This window comes from Neoarius graeffei, chromosome 2 (genome assembly GCF_027579695.1).
Source record: "Neoarius graeffei isolate fNeoGra1 chromosome 2, fNeoGra1.pri, whole genome shotgun sequence".
Classification (NCBI taxonomy): Eukaryota; Metazoa; Chordata; class Actinopteri; order Siluriformes; family Ariidae; genus Neoarius; species Neoarius graeffei.
This window is the reverse complement of record NC_083570.1, coordinates 67,582,352-67,602,774: the sequence shown is the minus strand read 5'-3', so window position 1 is coordinate 67,602,774 and position 20,423 is coordinate 67,582,352. Positions and strand designations below refer to the sequence as shown.

Here is a 20,423-nt window from a genome sequence, read left to right as displayed (position 1 = left end):
TTAAGATTAATCCATTTTGTTGATAATAGAGAAAGTGCCCTTCCATTGTTTTCCAAAACCAATATTTTACCAGTAAATCATCTTTTCTATGAATGTATTTCTAAATTCATGTATGACGACGTTAGTCAAAGTGCACCCTCAAACATTTGTAAATTTTCTTCTATTTCTAGTATCCATTCTTGTAACACTAGGTCATCTTACTCCAAGAACTTATATACTCAGTATTCTCACACAAATCTACAAAAGAACTCATTTTCCCGTGTTGGTGTTAGGGTATGGAACCAGATTCCAACTTCTATAAGAGCTTCATCTAAATTGTCGTTCAAGAAAAAAGTCAGACACCACCTTTTTTCTGATTTAAGTCGATATGGATATGATGTTGACATCCCCAAACTCTTTCTTTCTACATAACTTTTTTCTATATATAATTAAGAGCTATATATTTTTATTTATTTATTTATCTTAGTTTTAACTTTAAATATTATTTAATACCATGCATGAATTATCAGTATGACAAGTATACCTCTCTCTCATATTCATATATATATATATATATATATATATATATATATATATATATGGGGGCGGCACGGTGGTGTAGTGGTTAGCGCTGTCGCCTCACAGCAAGAAGGTCCAGGTTCGAGCCCCGTGGCCGGCGAGGGCCTTTCTGTGCGGAGTTTGCATGTTCTCCCCGTGTCCGCGTGGGTTTCCTCCGGGTGCTCCGGTTTCCCCCACAGTCCAAAGACATGCAGGTTAGGTTAACTGGTGACTCTAAATTGAGCGTAGGTGTGAATGTGAGTGTGAATGGTTGTCTGTGTCTATGTGTCAGCCCTGTGATGACCTGGCGACTTGTCCAGGGTGTACCCCGCCTTTCGCCCGTAGTCAGCTGGGATAGGCTCCAGCTTGCCTGCAACCCTGTAGAAGGATAAAGCGGCTACAGATAATGAGATGAGATGATATATATATATATTTTTTCCAGTTATTGAATGATATATTACTGTACCTTTATATCGAATAACAAGTATTGTCTCTTTTTCTTTTTGTTACCAAATAGTTGTTAATTTGTCAAGTACGTTTTATCTTTTTCATACATATTTAAGTATTATATCAATTCATGTAAAATATATTTTTCTTTGTAAACATGAGTCTGCCAAGATTAGCAGTGTGCTATTTGCAGACTCGTGTAGTCTATGTTTATATGTAATTGAAATAAAAGATTGATTGAATGATTGCTGTCTTTTTCTTTTAAATGATAAAACATGAACTTAAGTGTGTGCATCTGTGTGCGTTATCCATCTCTCTCTCTCTCTCTCTCTCATTATCTCTAGCCGCTTTATCCTTCTACAGGGTCGCAGGCAAGCTGGAGCCTATCCCAGCTGACTACGGGCGAAAGGCGGGGTACACCCTGGACAAGTCGCCAGGTCATCACAGGGCTGACACATAGACACAGACAACCATTCACACTCACATTCACACCTACGCTCAATTTAGAGTCACCAGTTAACCTAACCTGCATGTCTTTGGACTGTGGGGGAAACCGGAGCACCCGGAGGAAACCCACGCGGACACGGGGAGAACATGCAAACTCCACACAGAAAGGCCCTCGCCGGCCCCGGGGCTCGAACCCAGGACCTTCTTGCTGTGAGGCGACAGCGCTAACCACTACACCACCGTGCCGCCCCGTTATCCATCTAATCAGATTAATCAGAGTTGCAGTGGTGACAGATGTATGTAGGTCTACTAGGGGTGCAGTTTTCATGGGCCCAGAACTTGCAATTAACACATTTGATGTACTTTTTGTTGGGTTTGGAATTTCTATAGGGCTCCATGCACAATGCGAAAGTCGTTTTCTATGTGAGCTGTAATTACGGGATGGTTGTAACACTTTCTTATGAGGTGTTACAACCAACCCTACCCCTCAGTTATTGTTTAGCTACTGTAGCTGTACCAGCATGGTGGTTTGAAATGAGCATAGATTAAATACCTCACATTTTACCTAAGAACCTACTCTTTAATCTAATGCAAGTCACTTAATTCAAACTCTTACAGTGTCGGTACTAATCAAAATATAGACTTGGTCTGAAAAATGACTTGAAAATTAGTGTTTTGACTGTAAAATCTGTACACTTCACACAGCCATGCAAGGTCAGGGAGGGAGTGGTTATACGGGAAATTGATCACATGACTCTTGTGTTATCCTTTATTGGTGAAAATGATGCTGTTACAACCATCCCTGGTCTCCCCTAACTAATTACTTGATACATTTGGATGCACTCATGAACTGATGTTTCTAACAGCTCTTTCCATGTAGAAATATAGCTACTGTCTTTGCTATTCTTTAAACATCCCCAGTTAACCTAATGCATAAACTACTAGTTTTTAGATAAGTTAATCGTGTGTGTCCGTGTGAGTGTGTGCGTGCACACGTGCACTTCATGAAAGAAATCTAGAAGTCGTTACAGCTCAGGCTCCCTGGGTAACAGATGGAGACTCCCATTAGAGACCCTCAATATGCATCTGTTCCTCTTGTATCTGCTTTGTCCTGTCTTTAGTGGATCTGTCTGTATCCTTTTCTTCTCCTCTCTTTGTTATTCACCGCTCAATCATATTTTGGCCTATTTATCAACTTTTGTACATGCTTTTGTAATGTTTCTCCTTTTTCTCATGTTTTCTCTTCCTAACCAGGTGGTCCTAAACCCTACAACAAATGGGCCCAAAACTGCAGAGCTGCATAAGATGGTCATCCCCAAAAACAGCCAGGATGCAGACCTGAAGATTAAACTGGCTGTGCGTATGGACAAACCACCAAACATGAAGCACAGTGGGTATGTCGACTCTTTAGTCAGCACAATGATGGAAGTAGTCAGTAAATTAGAGCTGTGTGTGCTGGACTTCACTGGAGAAGAATAACTGTTAGATATTATGCTCAAGGGTTAAATGCAGGGAAATGGCAGATGATGTCATACACCTGTAATACAACTTCACTCTTATAGAGAGAGACTTTCATTGTAAAACTGTCACACGTTTGTTTAGTAATGGCAGTTTTAATTACTGCATAAATACATTTAAAGCAATTAAAGCAAAATTTTGATAGTAAATAGGCATTATCGTATCTTATTTTTTCGCGGTCTGGTTTCCATCAAATCGTGCGCTCTGATTGGCTTGCGAGCGGTCCGGAATCCTACGAACCGGACCCCGGTTACGGACCTTTGGCTACTCGCTCGTTCACAACAACAAAAAACATGGTAGCAATTTTTTGTCAACATTTATTTTCGCATTTCTCAGTATAATAGCATTAATTTTACAGCATGGATAGCGATAACGGCAGCGTTCCCAGCGAAAGTGAGTTTTACTACCCTGATGAAGACGAAATAAAAGAAAACATTTCAGGAGAAAGCTGGAAACGAGCTTGTAGCAGGTTTTGTTCTAAATATGGTTTCCCTTTTGGGCGCGCTCATTTTCTGTTAGAATTTGGAAAAGAAAAATATAAATATATTATTTACCAGCTGGGAGGTCCGTATGGTAAAATACCGTGACCGAGGTCTTGAAATTACTGAGCGAGGCCCTCTGGGCCGAGGTCAGTATTCAAGGCCGAGGTCACGGTATTTCACCATACGGACCAACCTTAAGCTGGTAAATAATATATTTATTTTTTTCTTTACCAAATTCTAACAGAAAATGAGAGCGCCCAAAAGGGAAAACTGAGCAGAGCCGCCATTTTGAATCCTCATTCACGGCTGTAATGCAAATTGCTTCCTCCTCGGTATACAAGTGCACTTCCATGGCAGGAAAACAACTACATTTTGCCGCCTATGTAGTCCCCTATTTATACAAATAGGAGTCATTCAGGATTCAGCCATGTTTTTGCTCGGCGTCAGCAAATTACAGGTTTTTAGCTTTCTCCTGAAATGTTTTATTAACCCCGCTGACAGTAGTCGGAGGGGTTATTATTTTCACCTGCGTCTGTCTGTCTGTCTGTCTGTCTGTGTGTCTGCAAGATATCTCAAGAACCAATGGATCGATTTGGACCAAATTTTGTACGTGTTGCCAATCACCCAGGAAGGAAACCATTAAATTTTGGAGGTCAAAGGTCAAGGTCATGGCAGAACTTCGAAATTTTCGCCAAATGTATTAATGACCTAAAACTTGTGAACAAAGTAAAAGGCCTAAGGTTAAGGTCATTGTCAAGGTTTGTCACTGATTGTTAACCCCTAGTGATGGCTGTGCAGGCGGGGTTTGCACTCGTTAGAGTGTCCCTGTCTAGTTTTATTTTATTTCTTCTTCCTCAGGGCAGTAAAACTCGCTTTCGCTGTGAACACTGTCGTTATCGCTATCCATGCTGTAAAATTAATGCTATTCTCCTGAGAAATGCTGGCAAAAATTTATAAGATTTTTGATAATCTTATAAATAAATCTTATAAAAAAAATAATAAATGTTGGCAAAAAAATGCTACTATGTTTGTTGTTGTTGTTGTTGTGAAGGAGCGAGTCACCAGAGGTCCGTAACTGGGGTCCATGTCGTAGGATACAGACCCGCTTGCCAGCCAATCAGAGCACAGGATTTGATGGAAACTGCACCGCGAAAAAAATATATATATATATATATAATTTTTTTTTTTTTACAGTAAAGAAGCGGTAGATATCTTATCAGTAAATAAAATATCCCACTGCAACCCTGACCCAGATCAAGCTCTTACTGAAAATGAAAACTTGTGTTAATCAGTGTGGAAAAGTCCCCAAAATAACACACAAATTGAAAGCTACTAGCATACAGCAAAGAACCTACGTGCACACAGAGACCCACCCTAAATCCCAGTGTGATCTGTGGTTTTACTGTCACAAAAAAAGAAAACCGATTCCAGGTTGAGGGCATGTTGGCTAGTTGCTGCTTTGTACAAGATTTGTTAACAAGTCGATATTGCTTCAACTTGCTGGGGTTCTTTTTTCCACAAGAGGGCAGCAGAGCTCTAGTAGTCACTTGTTTTATATTTTTCTTTTTTTTTTCTGGTAATATTGAACACTGTTCGGGATAAATTATTAGGGATAAAAGCGATACAACTGGCACTACATTTGGTCTTGCTTGATGAGCTGTTTGTTTATTTGTAGAGGCTTCATTAAAAACCCCTTCACTGTAACAAATGCTTAGAAAGGCAACATTGAAGTAAAAACTGATGTTGCCATCTAGAGGTCAAGCATCACTGAACTGCACTAAAGCATTCTGTCACTTTCCTGATCACACCGCTTCTGTTAAATTGTTAAACAGTCACTAACTTAAAAACGTATACTGTTGATCAATATTCACTTATTCCTAGTGCTACTGAATAAACTGCTAATAAAGAGAGTCATGGGCGCAGATGAAGGCAGTTCCCATAGCCACCATAAAGCAGGGCTATTGTAAAGGGTGAGACAGACAGGCAGGCCTTTGCCATCAGCCTGTTAATTATGGAGGGGCTCCAGCAGGCTCTCACTATAGAGCTGCTCCCTGAGAGACCTGCGCTAATTAGCAGAAGCCTCTTCAGTCTGTCATTACCTTTTTATATCTGACCCCACAAGTGGTTTTAAAAGCCATCTTGAACCTTCACTTCTGGAGGAGTTTCACATTTATACTCGGAGCACACATACTCGCACATGATTTCTGTTTTCGGACAATGTGCTGACATATCTCATTAAGCTCTACCGGGACATGTGTACGTATTGGTTTCGGGTGAATATTTCAGTTATTAATTGATGATGCTGGGTTTGTTTAACACAGGAAAGATTACTGCTGTGTTGTGCGATTGCACAGAAAAGCATCCAAAAAAAAAAAAAGTAGTTTTGTTGTAAATATAGCAACCAATAGAACAGGCACTGATCTGTCACCTGTTTGCCTGAACTCATGACACACTCATAAAGCACATGAAAAGGCTGCCTGGGCAGTTTGTGCAAAAACTCTACAGCTGCACTTGACTCATGCTAGATGTTATTTTCCTTTATGCAATAGCCCCAAAAAAGCCAGAATGCTATTGATGCTGTTTCAAGTCCTTCAGGAAACTTGAGATCTACATAAATGATTGGCTTTTTTTTTTTTTTCCCTTTTGCTTGCTGTCACTATATCGTTTCAGATATGTACCAGCCAGATTGACAGTTACAGCTTTACTCGAGGTCACTAAATGCAAACAGCCTCGCGCACGCACACACCTGAGGACTTGCATAAAGGAAAAAAAGGAGATGCATTGAAAGGGATTTTCAGGTTGAATGCCCCCCATTAAAAGCAGCCATCTGTTGAGCAGTGGAGAGACTGAAGAACTAAAGAGTTTGGCAGCACGACCCCTCCACAGCTCAGAACGGGAGAGTTGCCAGCTTCAGGCTTCTCTCGCTTTTGTTTGTCTGTCTGTCTGTTTCTCTCCCTCCATCACTCTGTTAGGCTCGGTTGCTGCGTCTTTCTCTTTCCCCGCTCATTTTTTTTCTAATAGCGCTTTACTTTAAAACCATCATGTTATCGGTCAATAAAGAGGACAAAGCACATAGATCATGACTTTATCTCTGGAAGAAATGTCCATACCTTACCTTTAATCTAATGTAGAGGCATGACTCCTTAAGAGTTCTTACTTGCCAGTCACTCTCAAAGCCTTACAAGACCATTATGTTTCTTTTTCCTCCCGCTCATATTTTTGCGACATGTATTGACACATTACACTTACAAAAAATGATGTGGTGGTGATTTATTTTGTTATTACAGCCTTGACTGAACTGATTTTGCCTTAAGTAACGTGAAAAGGTTCTCACTAAATAAACAGTTCAGTAAATAAATGGTACAGGATTTCTTCCTTACTTGTCAGCTGTGGCGGCATGGTTTGTCCACTTGAGAGCGCTGAAGGCATGTAAATTGGTTCGCCTAATACCTTGACCTCTCCTGTTTCACACTTTTTCCACACAGAAGAATGTGGATGTGCTTTTGTTGGGCATGTTGGTTTGCCACCCTAACCCACTTCATAGTAGTTTGGCATAGCTTAATAACAGATACTGTTGATATTTGCAGCATATGAGAACATGCACCACTCTTAAAACGGTAGTTACTTCTTTGTAACACTTGTTTGTCTTTTGCAGGCGTGAGCCACTGAGCACAGAGCATTAGCCCATTTACTTGCTCTAATTAGACTTGATGTTCCATAACAGATGTTAAATCATGTCTCTGGTTTTAACTTCAGACCTTCTGTTGACTTGGTGTTTCTATAAAGCTACGCCTTGAATTTAGCTTTATTTTCTTCTTTATAAAAACCAGTTTGTCTTCAGGTGCAGGTTCGGGCGGATTTCTCGGTCATTGTGGCTGATACTGATAACATCTCAATAGGGCCATGGCTGTATAAAACGTGTCGGAGCATGAACTGAAAAAAGTTTTTCGCAAGTGTATGATTTCTTCTTCTGCTGGACATTCTTTCTTCTCCAACCTCACTGTGTCCTTTACAATGCATCTTTTGCTATGAAGTGATCTATTTTTTTTTTAATCTTTCCACTAAAGCGTTTAAGAATTCTGTTTTTATAGCATTGACTCTAGATTGTATGTTTTAAGTTAGTACATATGTAAATTTATTTTTGTTTTTCTTCTCAAGGTACCTCTATGCATTAGGGCAGAGAGTATGGAAAAGATGGAAGAGGAGATATTTTGTTCTTGTTCAGGTAAGTGTTGATAACGCAAGTGAAGGTGTTTTGTGTTGTAGCTGATTGATATTCATTCATTCATTCATTCATTCAGCACATCATCTCCTACAGGCAGTAGAGACAACATGAGAGTTGCTATATGTATTTTCCAGAACATATTTAACAGTTATTCCACGAAATCGAGTCGTACATGAGCTGATAGCCGATGAGGCACGTAGCACCGAGTTGGCTATAAGCCATGTACGACAAGATTGAGTGGAATAATTGTTTTATTGGATTTTGAGAAACGGAGCATGTTTATTTTTTGCAAATTCCATAAATAAAAACTTCATACAAAACGTCCGACAAAATAATTTCCATTTAGGCGGACGTCTTATAAACCTATCGATGGCTGCGCAAATTGACTTCAGTGTTGTTTTTTTGTAGAAAGTGCTGTCGTGCTGAGGTATAGAATAGCTTTAGACGTTTATTTAATTCTTTCTTGGACATTTCAGTTATTTCTCATCTCATTATCTCTAGCCGCTTTATCCTGTTCTACAGGGTCGCAGGCAAGCTGGAGCCTATCCCAGCTGACTACGGGCGAAAGGCGGGGTACACCCTGGACAAGTCGCCAGGTCATCACAGGGCTGACACACAGACAACCATTCACACTCACATTCACACCTACGGTCAATTTAGAGCCACCAGTTAACCTAACCTGCATGTCTTTGGACTGTGGGGGAAACCGGAGCACCCGGAGGAAACCCACGCGGACACGGGGAGAACATGCAAACTCCGCACAGAAAGGCCCTCGCCGGCCACGGGGCTCGAACCCGGACCTTCTTGCTGTGAGGCGACAGCGCTAACCACTACACCACCGTGCCGCCCTATTTCAGTTATTTAATTTTCAAACTTCTTCTCTGAGCTTTTGAACCAGTCTAAAAAAAAATTCAGCAAATTTTAATGCTTAAAGATGAGGATTGTAAACAAACCGGCGAAATGACCGTAACAATTTGTGAAAAATGCTATAATAATAATTCTTGAAAAAAAAAAAACACATTCCATCAAATACTTTTATTCCCCATTTTGTTGCTTTTTTTTTATTTTTTGGGGGTTTGTTTTCAAGTAGAGTTTTTATTTCATCCTCGGTTGATTCAGCAGCATGCTCCGCCATTTTGTTTTTCTCTATGATATATGAGCTGATATCGTAGTAGTAGAGTAGCCAATCAGAACACGTGATTGCTCATATCCAGTGAATGTGGGTAGAATAATTGAAAATGTATCCTGTTTTTAATGAGAGAACTGTGCCAATGAATGTTGTTGCCTATTTTAGGTCAGCCAGTACACATTCGCCATGTGCAGCTACAGAGAGAAAAAGTCAGAGCCACATGAGCTCATGCAGTTGGATGGATATACAGTAGATTATTCTGATCCACAGCCTGGTGAGCTTGTACTTCTCCCATCTCTAAATTTCCCAGTATTGCGTATATAAACACTGATTGTTTCCACCTCCTGCCATTATGAGTCTGTAATTACAGTGACTAGTTCTAATTAAAGTTTAATAGGATAATTTAACTGTTTTGGATGTCTGTGATCCACACTTTGTTTGCAGTATTGCAGCTTTTTTATTTCTGGAACTTCCAATATCCAGTATTTGTCAAAAAATATAAACTATAGTGTGTCTGGTTTTAATGCTGTGAAAATATTAAGCGAAGTGTGCACGTTTTTTTTTGGAGAAACGGAACATTTTGGAGAAATGTGCTCGACTCTCCCCTACACTCCCCTCCTCTACTATCCAACACCAGTACAGTCTGAAACTCTGGAACTGTGCAATCCCATATTCTGGGACACTCACCACTCATTTTGCTGTGGGCAATTGTCTTAAACTGTGCAAAATAGATAATGTACGTTTGTGTCTTTTGTTGTGTTGCTGAAGCGGGAGAGCAGACAAGTAAGAATTTCACTGCATGTTGTACTGTACAGTGTACTTGTGGCCATGACATTAAATTTAGAAAACTAATATGATCTTGCCAGTGTGTGCAGTACCTTTGTGTCATGTTTTGCTAAAGTTCAGCGTGAACAAGTGTAAGGTAAATGATTTCTTTCCTGCGTGTTTCAGGGTCAATTTTTTTTTCTTTTCCCCCCTCCGACAATCATTTTTGACACTTGACACTTTAAGCCCGAGCCTTTTGAAGAAGGCGACACATCAGTTGGCGAGAGTTTGTGCAGAAAGACAGTATTCCATTCTTAACCAACTAAAAGGAAATTTTTAGAGGACAAGAATAATTAAAAACTGCAGACGTGTTACAGACCCTCAACAGCCAAAACATGGTTGAAGTATAGCTTCTCTAAAATGTCGAGTGCTCCTTAGAACATGTTCGTCCTTCATTTGGTAGAAACCCTTATAAACTGATTAACCTAAGCAAGGCTATACTTCGGTCCTTGTATTTTGTATACGTTATATTTTCCTTGAAGTGCAAGTATATAAACCATGTACAGTTTATCAGCTTTTTGAAAAGGTTGACCAGAGTTCCTTCTGTCCTAATGAGTAAATATCTTTTCCAGGTCTTCAGGAAGGCCAGGCCTTTTTTAGTGCAGTCAAAGAGGGGGATTTGGTGGTATTTGCTACCAGTGATGAACAAGACCGAACGCTGTGGGTGCAGGCGATGTACCGTGCCACAGGCCAGTCCTACAAACCAGTACCTCCTTCCCAGAACCAGCAGCATAACTGCAGAGGGGGGAATATCCAGAAAGATGCCTCTGCTTCATTACTCAGTAGGTCACGCCTTCTTCGATACGTGTGATATTTATTTCATAGTGCTAGCCGTTCCAATTTACTCTCGACATCCTTATTCAGATTAATATCGCTTGTTTACGTGCTAAAAGCCCTTCTTTCTTTGAACCGATGTGAGGATTTTTCACTGATGTGTGACTTTAGATCAACTCAAGCACTGCCAAACAGTGAATGAAATGCAGCTCCTTCCCAAAACTGCTCTAGTTTGCTTCACAGCCTTTTTTTCCCCTTCATGAACAGACCAGAAAATTCCATTCCATAATTAAGTGCTGGTCACTGTTTTGTCGCCATAACAAGCGGAGACCTCCAATGCTGACTGAAATTTTGGACAGTTGTCAGAATAAAATAAGACACTTTATGACTTCCACTGACTTTTCAGGAATGTGAGGAGAGGTACTTCATTTCCAAAAATTCTCAAATCTTCAAGGCCCTCCTCCTTGTTTCTCACATCATGCTGGACTTCATACAATATTTTTCCCTTCTACAATCTTTTCCATCACTTTATGCAAGCCAAAGGTTTTTTTTTTTTTTTAATATCATGGTTGTACAGAAGGCCAGAGCAGTGCTGTTCTCAACTTCCAGTGATGGAGTTTATGTAGAGAAGGATAAATCTGTAAATTCGGATCTAAAAGTTTTTAAAAAAGAAGGTTGATGCGTTATTTTTCTTAAAATGAAAGTGGTACATTTGTTGCTTTTATGCAGCGTTTTTCCATTGAAGTGAAAGCCCACTTCTCACACTCTTGTACGTGCTTCGAAAAGTCGTCTGTAAATATTGAAATATGAAGACCGTTTAGGAGACGACTTTCTGAAGTTCACTTCATGAGGTTTTGTTTCTTTTGATTTCCCCCTTCTTCGTTTTTTTTTTTTTTTTTAAATCAGCAGTATACACTTGGATTCCCGATGTGTCTGAGGGCCTCTGTCAGTGTCAGCACTGTCCATTTGCTTTAGTCTCTTAGCTGACCAGTGTGGACCTCTCATCTCATGGCACAGATGAGCCACAGACCTTAGGATTACATTTCGCTGTGTGTGTGTGTACGTGTCCATATAGGCCATATTATCCCGATAGAGTGCAGCCGTCCTGTCTGTCCACATCTGTCTGTCAAACTCCAGCTGTTCTGGCTGAAGTGACTGGCGAGGCTGTACCTGTGATTTCAGTCCTGCGCTGTGTTAATATCTGTCATGAAGCTCATGTCCACCTTGGTGGCTCACGTCACATGGATGTGACTGCTGCCATGAGGACACAAACGGGAGCTGGTGTCTCTCTGCTGTGCTCGGCATCATGCCTCAGCTCTTCAGCTCTGATTAGAGACGACGGCCCCCGTCCTCCTCCTCCTCCTCCCCTCGTCTACAAGATAATAGCTGTAAGTTAAGGTTGACACAGATCAATATGATTCTTCAGTCGAACTGAATGTCAGGCTCGCGCCTCGCAGATCAATATGAAGCTTCCTTCTTCTCTGTTACTGCATTGAATCCATATCTTCTTTTGTGTCCATTCTTTAATCTCTTTCTTTCTGCCCCCTGCCCAACAACCATTTCTTTCCCTGTTTTCCGCCAAATGACATTAAGCAGTTGATGCTCGTATAGTAATGAATGTAATATGACCTATATCGGAATTAAAGCAAGTGGGACAATGGAGAAGCGGACCTTTTTCTGGGCCACGACAGAAGTGTTTGCGAGTCAATTGGAGAATTGCGCTTGGCGTCTACCGTTTTTGTAGTCGGAGGTCTAGCAAATGCCCACAGCGCTTCTGGGCACATACACGGCGCTTTTCTCTGTCCATACAAGCATCCACAAAGTCATTGGCCAAAAATGGCAGCGTTAATAAAAGCGATCACTAATGCCCTGCTCACAAAGGTGCCGCTGGCCACGCAGGCGTCTGAAGATGTGTCTCAAAAGCCTTGGTCTTTTGTGGGTGCTGTGGAGCGAAGACCTCACTCCGCATATGCACACTCAGACTGCCGGCAGCAAGTGTTAGGCTTTTGATGGGTCCCCCATTAGCCGGTTTTCAGGATGCATGTGACAAACGCAATGAATGGGAGTGGAAATGAACTTGGGCACACTTTTAGTGCTCCCTCCACCTTTTTTTTTTCTTTTTTTTTCTTTATATATATATATATATATATATATATATATATATATATATATATATATAAACTCCCACAGCCATACACAGACGCGTAGTCTGCCCTGACCCCAAACCCTTCACATCGCCCATGTGTGTCATTTTCTTTCTTCGCCGGGATGCGCTTGTCATCTGCTTGCTCTTTATTTATGAGAAGTGAGTGCAAATTGGGATGTGTGGAGACAGATGGTAATCACTCACACACTCTCACACATACACATATTTATCAAACCTTCACAAAGGTATAATGCCTTGTTCAAGGTTGAGTTTCAGGCCAACTGTATCTGAGATTCGTCTGTTTCTAAGCTGTCGTGACTGTGTGGTTCAGGCCGTCTTGTTCTTTTACTGGTGCTTGATTTAAGCTCGCGTTTGAATGACAGAAAAATATTCAGAAAATGGCACAAAAAAAAATTATTCCGTGCTTCTGGCTTTAAAAATGAATTAGTCATAGTTCACTCAGCTGAAGGGTCCGTTGTTTGAGTGCACATCTTTTTATCAGCTGAAATGTGGAAACTGCAAATCACAATGTGCTTAAGTAGTGAACTGCTGTCAAATGATGGGCCCCGCATATCTGAGGAGAGCTGCAAGTGTCAAATGTTTACTGCTGAAGCAGGAAAACTGGCTGTCACGTAGTAGCTTTGGCCAAAAGAAGTGACAAGCAAATAAAGGAAGACAGTGATGCCAATGCAACCAAAGACAGATTTGTGTTCTTTACAGAGCATTCTAAAGTGTGAGCTCTGTTTTTGCTCCTGCCCATATAGACCAGTTGTAAAATACACAGGCATTAGTTGCACAGCTGCAGTTGGAGAAAGCATGATGAGCCTGTTACTCATTGCCCTTGAATTGCATTTTCTGTTTTGTAATTATGTATTTTGATATTCATTTTAGATTTATAGCGACCTTTTGTGTGCCAGTTCAAATCAGATTGTGTAAAAGTCAGGTTTGTCAAGTTGTTGGTTTTGCGTGCGTTTGTGGCTCAGGTTTGGAGAGGGCAGGAGTCGAGGAGCTCATCTCTGCCGTTCCCTGCAGCTTCGATCACGCCAGCCTGTTCCAAATGCTGCAGAAACACACACTCCTCCACCGCATGAACGACTCCTTCTCCTGCCTGGTGAGCTCAACCTGTCTGTGTTTGTGTTGTTTGGATGTGTGCGAGAGTGGGAATACAAGTGTACACAAAACCCTACTAGAAGTATGTCAAGCTTCAATTCTACTGATTAACCAATTTATTTTCCTTTAGAGCACAATGTAGAGATCTAGGTCTTATTATATAGTGCTGCTCCACTGATTTTCAAAAGGAAAGGAAGAGAATGGAGAAGAGTCAAAGATTCAATCAGTCCACACTGAAAAGACTTCTCAAAGGAACTGATATGAGATTGCAGTATTTTCATTTTCATATTACTGCTGCCAAAGATACCAAACAGCAGTGTACAAGAACTCAAACAGGATGTACTGCAGTTGATCAGAGAGAGTGTGTGTGTCTCCGTGCGCATGTGTCTGAGGTGGGGGGTTCGAAATGTCCACGGGGGAGGGATGTGGCCCTCCAGGCTAAGTGAGAACTCGCGCTCAAGAGGAGTATAAACGGTTCCAATCAATACACCACAAAAAGGAAACCCATCGTGCTGCACCGCGCTCCTCGGCAGGGTGAAGAAAAGAACCGTGCTGTGACTTCCAATGCTTATATGTATGAGAAGCCAGATGGGAATGATGGAGTCTTGCAAATAGTCGTTTTTACTCGTCAGTAAACACTGCACATGAGGTGGTGGAAATGTAATTTAGGAATGGAAGTATGTTTGTGTTTTATGTCGAAATATCTGGATTTACATGAGAAATCTGAGACCTTTAGCAAATAGTATTTCTTCTATTCTCCAAACATATGTGACCAGTTTCTGCTTCCGCTTTATCATCTCGGCTCTTAGACCAAGCCTGCGCTTAACTCTTTGTGAGGGTGCCAGGGCTTTTGTTTTTGTACTTCAGTGGACGGCAAAACGCCCTGTTAAAATCACAGAGCCACAAAAGCCACCTAAATGTGGTGCTGTTCCCATGATTCTTGGGAGAAGGACATCTGTGTGTGCGCGTCTGCACGCGTGTTCATCATATAGCTCATGATGTGCTAAACGCACTGTGATAAGGCGTAAGAAAGCAAAAGTACAACTGTTTAAGCATCCACTCAACTCAAGAGTTGTTCTTTGAGTGCAAGGAGTACTAGAACTTCAGTGTTCTGAATATCAAAGAAAGCACAACTTTATTCATCAGACACTTGTGAAATTCCTCTCTGCATTTAACCCAACTGAAGCAGTGAACACACACACATACCCAGAGCAGTCGGCAGCCATGCTAACAGCGCCCGGGGAGCAGTTGGGAATTAGGTGCCTCGCTCAAGGGCACTTCAGCCCAAGGCCGTCCCATGTTAACCTCACCGCATGTCTTTGGACTGTGGGGGAAACCGGAGCACCCGGAGGAAACCCACGCAGACGCAGGGAGAACATGCAAACTCCGTACAGAAAGGCCCCTGCCGGCCGTTGGGCTCGAACCCAGAATCTTCTCATCAAATCATTGTATACCATTCCTAGAGACAGCCACTCACTTAAGTTGCACAACAGTGATGCTCATTGGTGAGAGATGTGGCCCATGAATTTCTCATTTTGCATTTAAAGTGAAGCAGAGTGCAAGCTGCTAAGGAAAATGATTTCAGTTTCTTGAATTTCAGTTGAATATTATTCATCTATTTTTAATAACTGGTTTACAGTCCACCTGCTGGCTTGTATTTGGGAGGTGGGAGGAAAGTGGAGAACCCAGAGGAAACCCACACAGTTAGAACGTGCACAGAAACTCCACGCAGACATCACGCCTGAGCTTAGGATCAAACCTATGACCCTGGAGCTGTGATGCAGCAATACTACCTCCTGTGCCAACATTCCTCTCAAAATACAGGGTGTTTCAAAAAAATGTGATATTATTTGAGATATAAATATCCCAGAAACTACATAGTCTAGGCAAATGAAACCGAACAGGCTTAATGTTGAGCAATATAAGATTTATTCCTCAAAATCTGAACGAGAAATTCAAAGGTATGTACATTCCATGAACGATTTCACACATTTTCAATATTCGTGTCGCCTGAGACACGGCACTGAACGAGGTGCAACTTGTAGGGTTTTATTCGCAAACGTTTCCTCAGGACACGCCAAACTGTCGTTGGAGGAATCTGGGTCTCCAGGCTTGCTCTTCTTCTGGACTTCTTGGGGCTTCGCAAGAGTTTTTCACGAACCCGCTCGACCGTCTCTTCCGATGCTGGTGGTCGTCCAGATCCTTTTGCCCTGTACAGACAGCCGCCGCCTTTGAATTTTTTGTGCCGTGTCCAAATCTGTATTGCAGTTGGTGCATTTTTAGAGAATTCTCTCATAAATGCACGCTGCACAGTCTTGTTCGACGGTGTTCGAGCGTACTCTAACACACACACCGCCTTTTCTTTTCCAGTGAATGGCATTTCTATACCTAAAAAGATAAAACCAAAATGCAGAAAAATTTGACCTGTTTCCACACATGCTGTTAACATTTGAGGTCAACTGAACGAGAATTGGCAAAGTTATTAGATTGTGAAAGGATATCAATTTTTTTTTAAAAAACACCCTGTATTATCAGATCTGCTTTTTAGCTTATTTATGGAAAGATGACCCCCCCCCCATCATGAATTATAAATAAAATCACTGAAGGTTACCATTTCAATTCTATTACAATCACAGCATTCAAATCATAGGGCAAGTCTCAAATTACAAGGACACTTGGCATTTTTAGCATTGGCAGATCATTTGTTATTGCATTCTGTGCTTATAAACACCATGCCTGATGACATACTCATTACTATCAAGACACATTTACAAGTTCTGCTGGACTAGTATCCATTATTGAACTTGGCTGCTCGTTTGATTTATGTATGGATGTATTCTTACTGTTGAAGTATCAGCCACCAGTAGTTACTTTTCCTCGCCCAGGTTACAGATGCCAACTGATCACAAGCTCATGTTGTGGGAGCTCTAGTTGGCAGGATTGGACAGAAAACAACACACTGCCAAAATACTGTTCAACATTTTTTATTACCGGTAGACTTTGTTTGGAGAAGGATTGTTTTGTGTACCCTGGATAACCGTTTATGAAATAGTCTAGGTCAGTGGTTCTCAAACTTTTTTCACCAAGTACCACCTCAGAAAATACTTTGCTCTCCAAGTACCACCATAATGACCAACATTAAAATACAGTAGCGTAGTAGGCCTAAGTATTCATTAAAAACAAGGCGGAGGTTTTATTTAACAAGTATATTTAATATTGTCATCTCTTTGGCTAATGGTAAACTCAACAGTTCCCTGATTGTGTGCGGCTTACCGGCTCTGGCGATCAGGAGGCTGGCACAATATGAAGCTTCCTGTGCTTTGGCTACGGGTGTACCATAGGACAGAATGGTGGACTTGGACTGCTTCAGTTCATCACGTTTTCATAAAAAAAAAAAATCCATTGGTTTGTCCTTTAGTGCTGTGTGTTTGGTTGTAAGATGCCGTTTGAGATGCGATGGTTTCATGGACTCATTGCTCAGAACGTCGCCGCATACAACACACTGCGGCCTGGGCAGCGCCTCTGTCCCGCTCCAAATGAATCCCAGTTTTATGTATTTTTCGTCATACTTCCTCCTCACTGGTTTCTGCCGTTTGCTAGCAGTTCCGGGGCTGGTTTTGCCACTGTCGTTAGCATCTGCACTTGGCTTACACACGTCCTCTTCAGTTCTCCCTCTCTCCTGATCCACGCTCCCATTCGCGGATTTAAGCCACGACAGTAATTTTGTCGTACTCGTCATAATTAGCAAAGCCACCTCCACCTTTTCCCATCACAGCCTGGTCTACCAATGGCGGATAACCATCTGTCAGCGGAACCGGCGGGAATGCGTACGTACGCTACGTATGGCTACCCAGAAGCACTTGCAAACTTTTTAAAATTATTAACTTAATTTGTATCTCCTTTCATTTTCTTGTCATCGGTTGATAAGATATTTTCATCCATTCGGATATTATAGATAGTATTTCACGTTTTTTTTATTTTATTTTATTTATATTTAATTAAGTGATTCTTTGGCGTACCACTAGAATGGAGCCCGCGTGCCACAGTTTGAGAATCACTGGTCTAGGTTATTGTTTAATTTGTCAAATGCTTGTATACATCGCCCGAGAGTGTTAAATTCTCATATACCATGTGTTATGTTTTAGATGTGCCATTCTGTGAGCTATAAAATAGTTGGATTTTGGTACTGTTGCTTCTGTTCTAGATCCAAAAATAGCATTAAATGTCAGAGAGCGGACCAGGAGTTATTAGTGTCAAAGAAATCTAAATGGTGTACATAGTACATTAGTTGCATACAAAAGTCTGTATGCCTTTGGAACAAGCTAGAGAACCCAAGGAACATTTCATTTATACCAAGAAGACAGTCAGCATGTTCAGGGTGTTTCATGGCTCAAATGTTAATCTTCATAAAGTCTCCATACATTATAAATGACCCCTTTTGAATGACCAATTATGGAAGAAAGAATATTGGTATTTGAGAGAACAATATTTGAATGATGTTCCATTGATTTCCTCGGCTTGCTAGATGATGTGAATGTTTACTTCTCTACTTACAGTACTGGTCAAAAGTTTCGACATGCACACTCAAGGTCGCGTTTGTAGTGCCTTTTAAGTGGTATTTTGTAAGTTGTAATAACATCAGCACCTTGGTACATTGTGTATGGGCTTGCTGAATATGGACGCCTCCACGAAAAAGTTTCACCAAAGCAACACGATTCTTGCCATCTAAAAAGATCGCTTTTCTCAGTGAATAAAAACAAAAGTATGTCACATAAAACGATCAATGATCGGTCTTATTTTTACACCTAAACGCTTAACACTTGGACATCTTTAGGGTTGCTAGGGATCGACCGATATGTTTTTTTCAGGGCCGATACCGATTATTATGGAATTGGGATGCCGATAACCGATATGTGCAACCGATAAATGTAAACATTATTATTCACATGAAATTAAACATAGCACACACTGACACAGACCTTCATATCCATGAAATGTATGTTTAATTGTAAAATTGAACATGAAATTTTGTGCAGGGAGATGCCAGCAGCATTTGTACAATAAAGTCAAACATTAGTTAGAATAAAATCTCATCTCATTATCTTTAGCCGCTTTATCCTTCTACAGGGTCGCAGGCAAGCTGGAGCCTATCCCAGCTGACTACGGGCGAAAGGCGGGGTACACCCTGGACAAGTCGCCAGGTCATCACAGGGCTGACACATAGACACAGACAACCATTCACACTCACATTCACACCTACGGTCAATTTAGAGTCACCAGTTAACCTAACCTGCATGTCTTTGGACTGTGGGGGAAACCGGAGCACCCGGAGGAAACCCACGCGGACACGGGGAGAACATGCAAACTCCACACAGAAAGGCCCTCGCCGGCCCCGGGGCTCGAACCCAGGACCTTCTTGCTGTGAGGCGACAGCGCTAACCACTACACCACCGTGCCGCCCTAGTTAGAATAAAATGAGAAATAAAATAATAAAATATTCACCAATAAAAAAAAAACACTCCCTATTATATTACAGCTCACCGTTTTCAGTGGAAAATAAATGAAAATACACTCTGGATTCTTTTACACTAAGAACTAAGTAAGACTTACCAACTTCAAGTAGTTTTTAAATAATAAATCAAGTGTAGGGAGCTGCCTGCAGCATTTTTTAAAAAGTAAAATCAAACATAAAGTAGGCTATCACTCCCTATTATGTAACAACTTAACAAGTAACCATCTACATTCTAATGCTTTTAATGCCCAAGCCTAATATTCCCAATTTAGGAGGATTATATTGTAGTGAAGGAAGCACAGTTGCTCTGCATGTTGTCCACTGAGACGGTTTCTGTTTTTTGTATAAATTGCCGCGGCTCTGCTCCTTTAAGAGTATATCACTTTCCGAATCAGAAGCGCTAGCGAGGAGAATCACTTGGGCAAGAATTATAAATACTAGTGGAGCACATTACAGCGCAATGTGAAGCAGCATAAGAACATTTAAGTCAAGAGTTTAATTGATGTATTTCGTTCATTAGCGTTTATCCAAGCAAGTGTGCATCCACGACACAATTCATTACTGAGCCCACAACAAGCGTCCTGACAAACTCCCTACAGTATTACATAGCCTACTAGCACCATATCACACCTGGCTTGTTTAAATGTTAAAATAGCGCTTTATAAAGTTACCTAACATATACAAGTGCAATGCGCTTTTTGAGCACGAGTCACGTCATGAAGTTTACTCATCACCATAACAAATAGCCAGTAGGCTTGCGCTAGCCTACAGAGCACAAACACTACGTTTTATTTCGTCTTCCCTTGACCACCTCTCTGTATGGCTGTCATTCTGCTGTTCGAGTAGAACTACTGACACATTCACAACGTTTCCAGACGGGGATTTAAAAATGACTGCAGCCTACGTTATGCTGGGGACTGCTTACTATGGACAACATTACATGTAGTTTCAGCGAGACTAGTTGGTTGTAGGCTAATTCAAGTGCTTCCTTCCGTAAGCTAAGTTTGCCTGGCTACACAGATGCAAATGGACAATTTTAACGAGTAGCAGATGAAGAATGTAAACATATAATGATGTTGTGCTTTTGCAACTTGTGTGTTTGTGACTTATTGCGGCAAAAGCAGCGTGTCCTTACCTTGAAGTGGGATCTGCTTCTGCCCGAGTGCCCCTACGGCTGCCTTGAAACAGTTCACAGTGTTTAGCTACGCATGTTGATTGGCTGTATCCCTTGTGCCGCTTCTGCCCGAGTGCCTGTACGGCCGCCTTGAAAC

At 41.3% G+C, this 20,423-nt stretch overlaps 1 protein-coding gene across 3 annotated transcripts in view; it reads left to right on the top strand.

Moving 5' to 3' along the window:
* The window catches only part of cadps2 (Ca++-dependent secretion activator 2), a 364,308-nt gene that overhangs the window by 235,196 nt on the left and 108,689 nt on the right, over positions 1-20,423 (top strand). For all 3 annotated transcript variants that reach the window (XM_060914773.1, XM_060914772.1, XM_060914771.1), the window contains exons 8-12: positions 2,686-2,825; positions 7,590-7,656; positions 8,951-9,059; positions 10,183-10,392; positions 13,514-13,641. In XM_060914773.1, the coding sequence (XP_060770756.1) occupies positions 2,686-2,825; positions 7,590-7,656; positions 8,951-9,059; positions 10,183-10,392; positions 13,514-13,641 (654 nt within the window). The remainder of the gene's footprint in view (positions 1-2,685; positions 2,826-7,589; positions 7,657-8,950; positions 9,060-10,182; positions 10,393-13,513; positions 13,642-20,423) is intronic.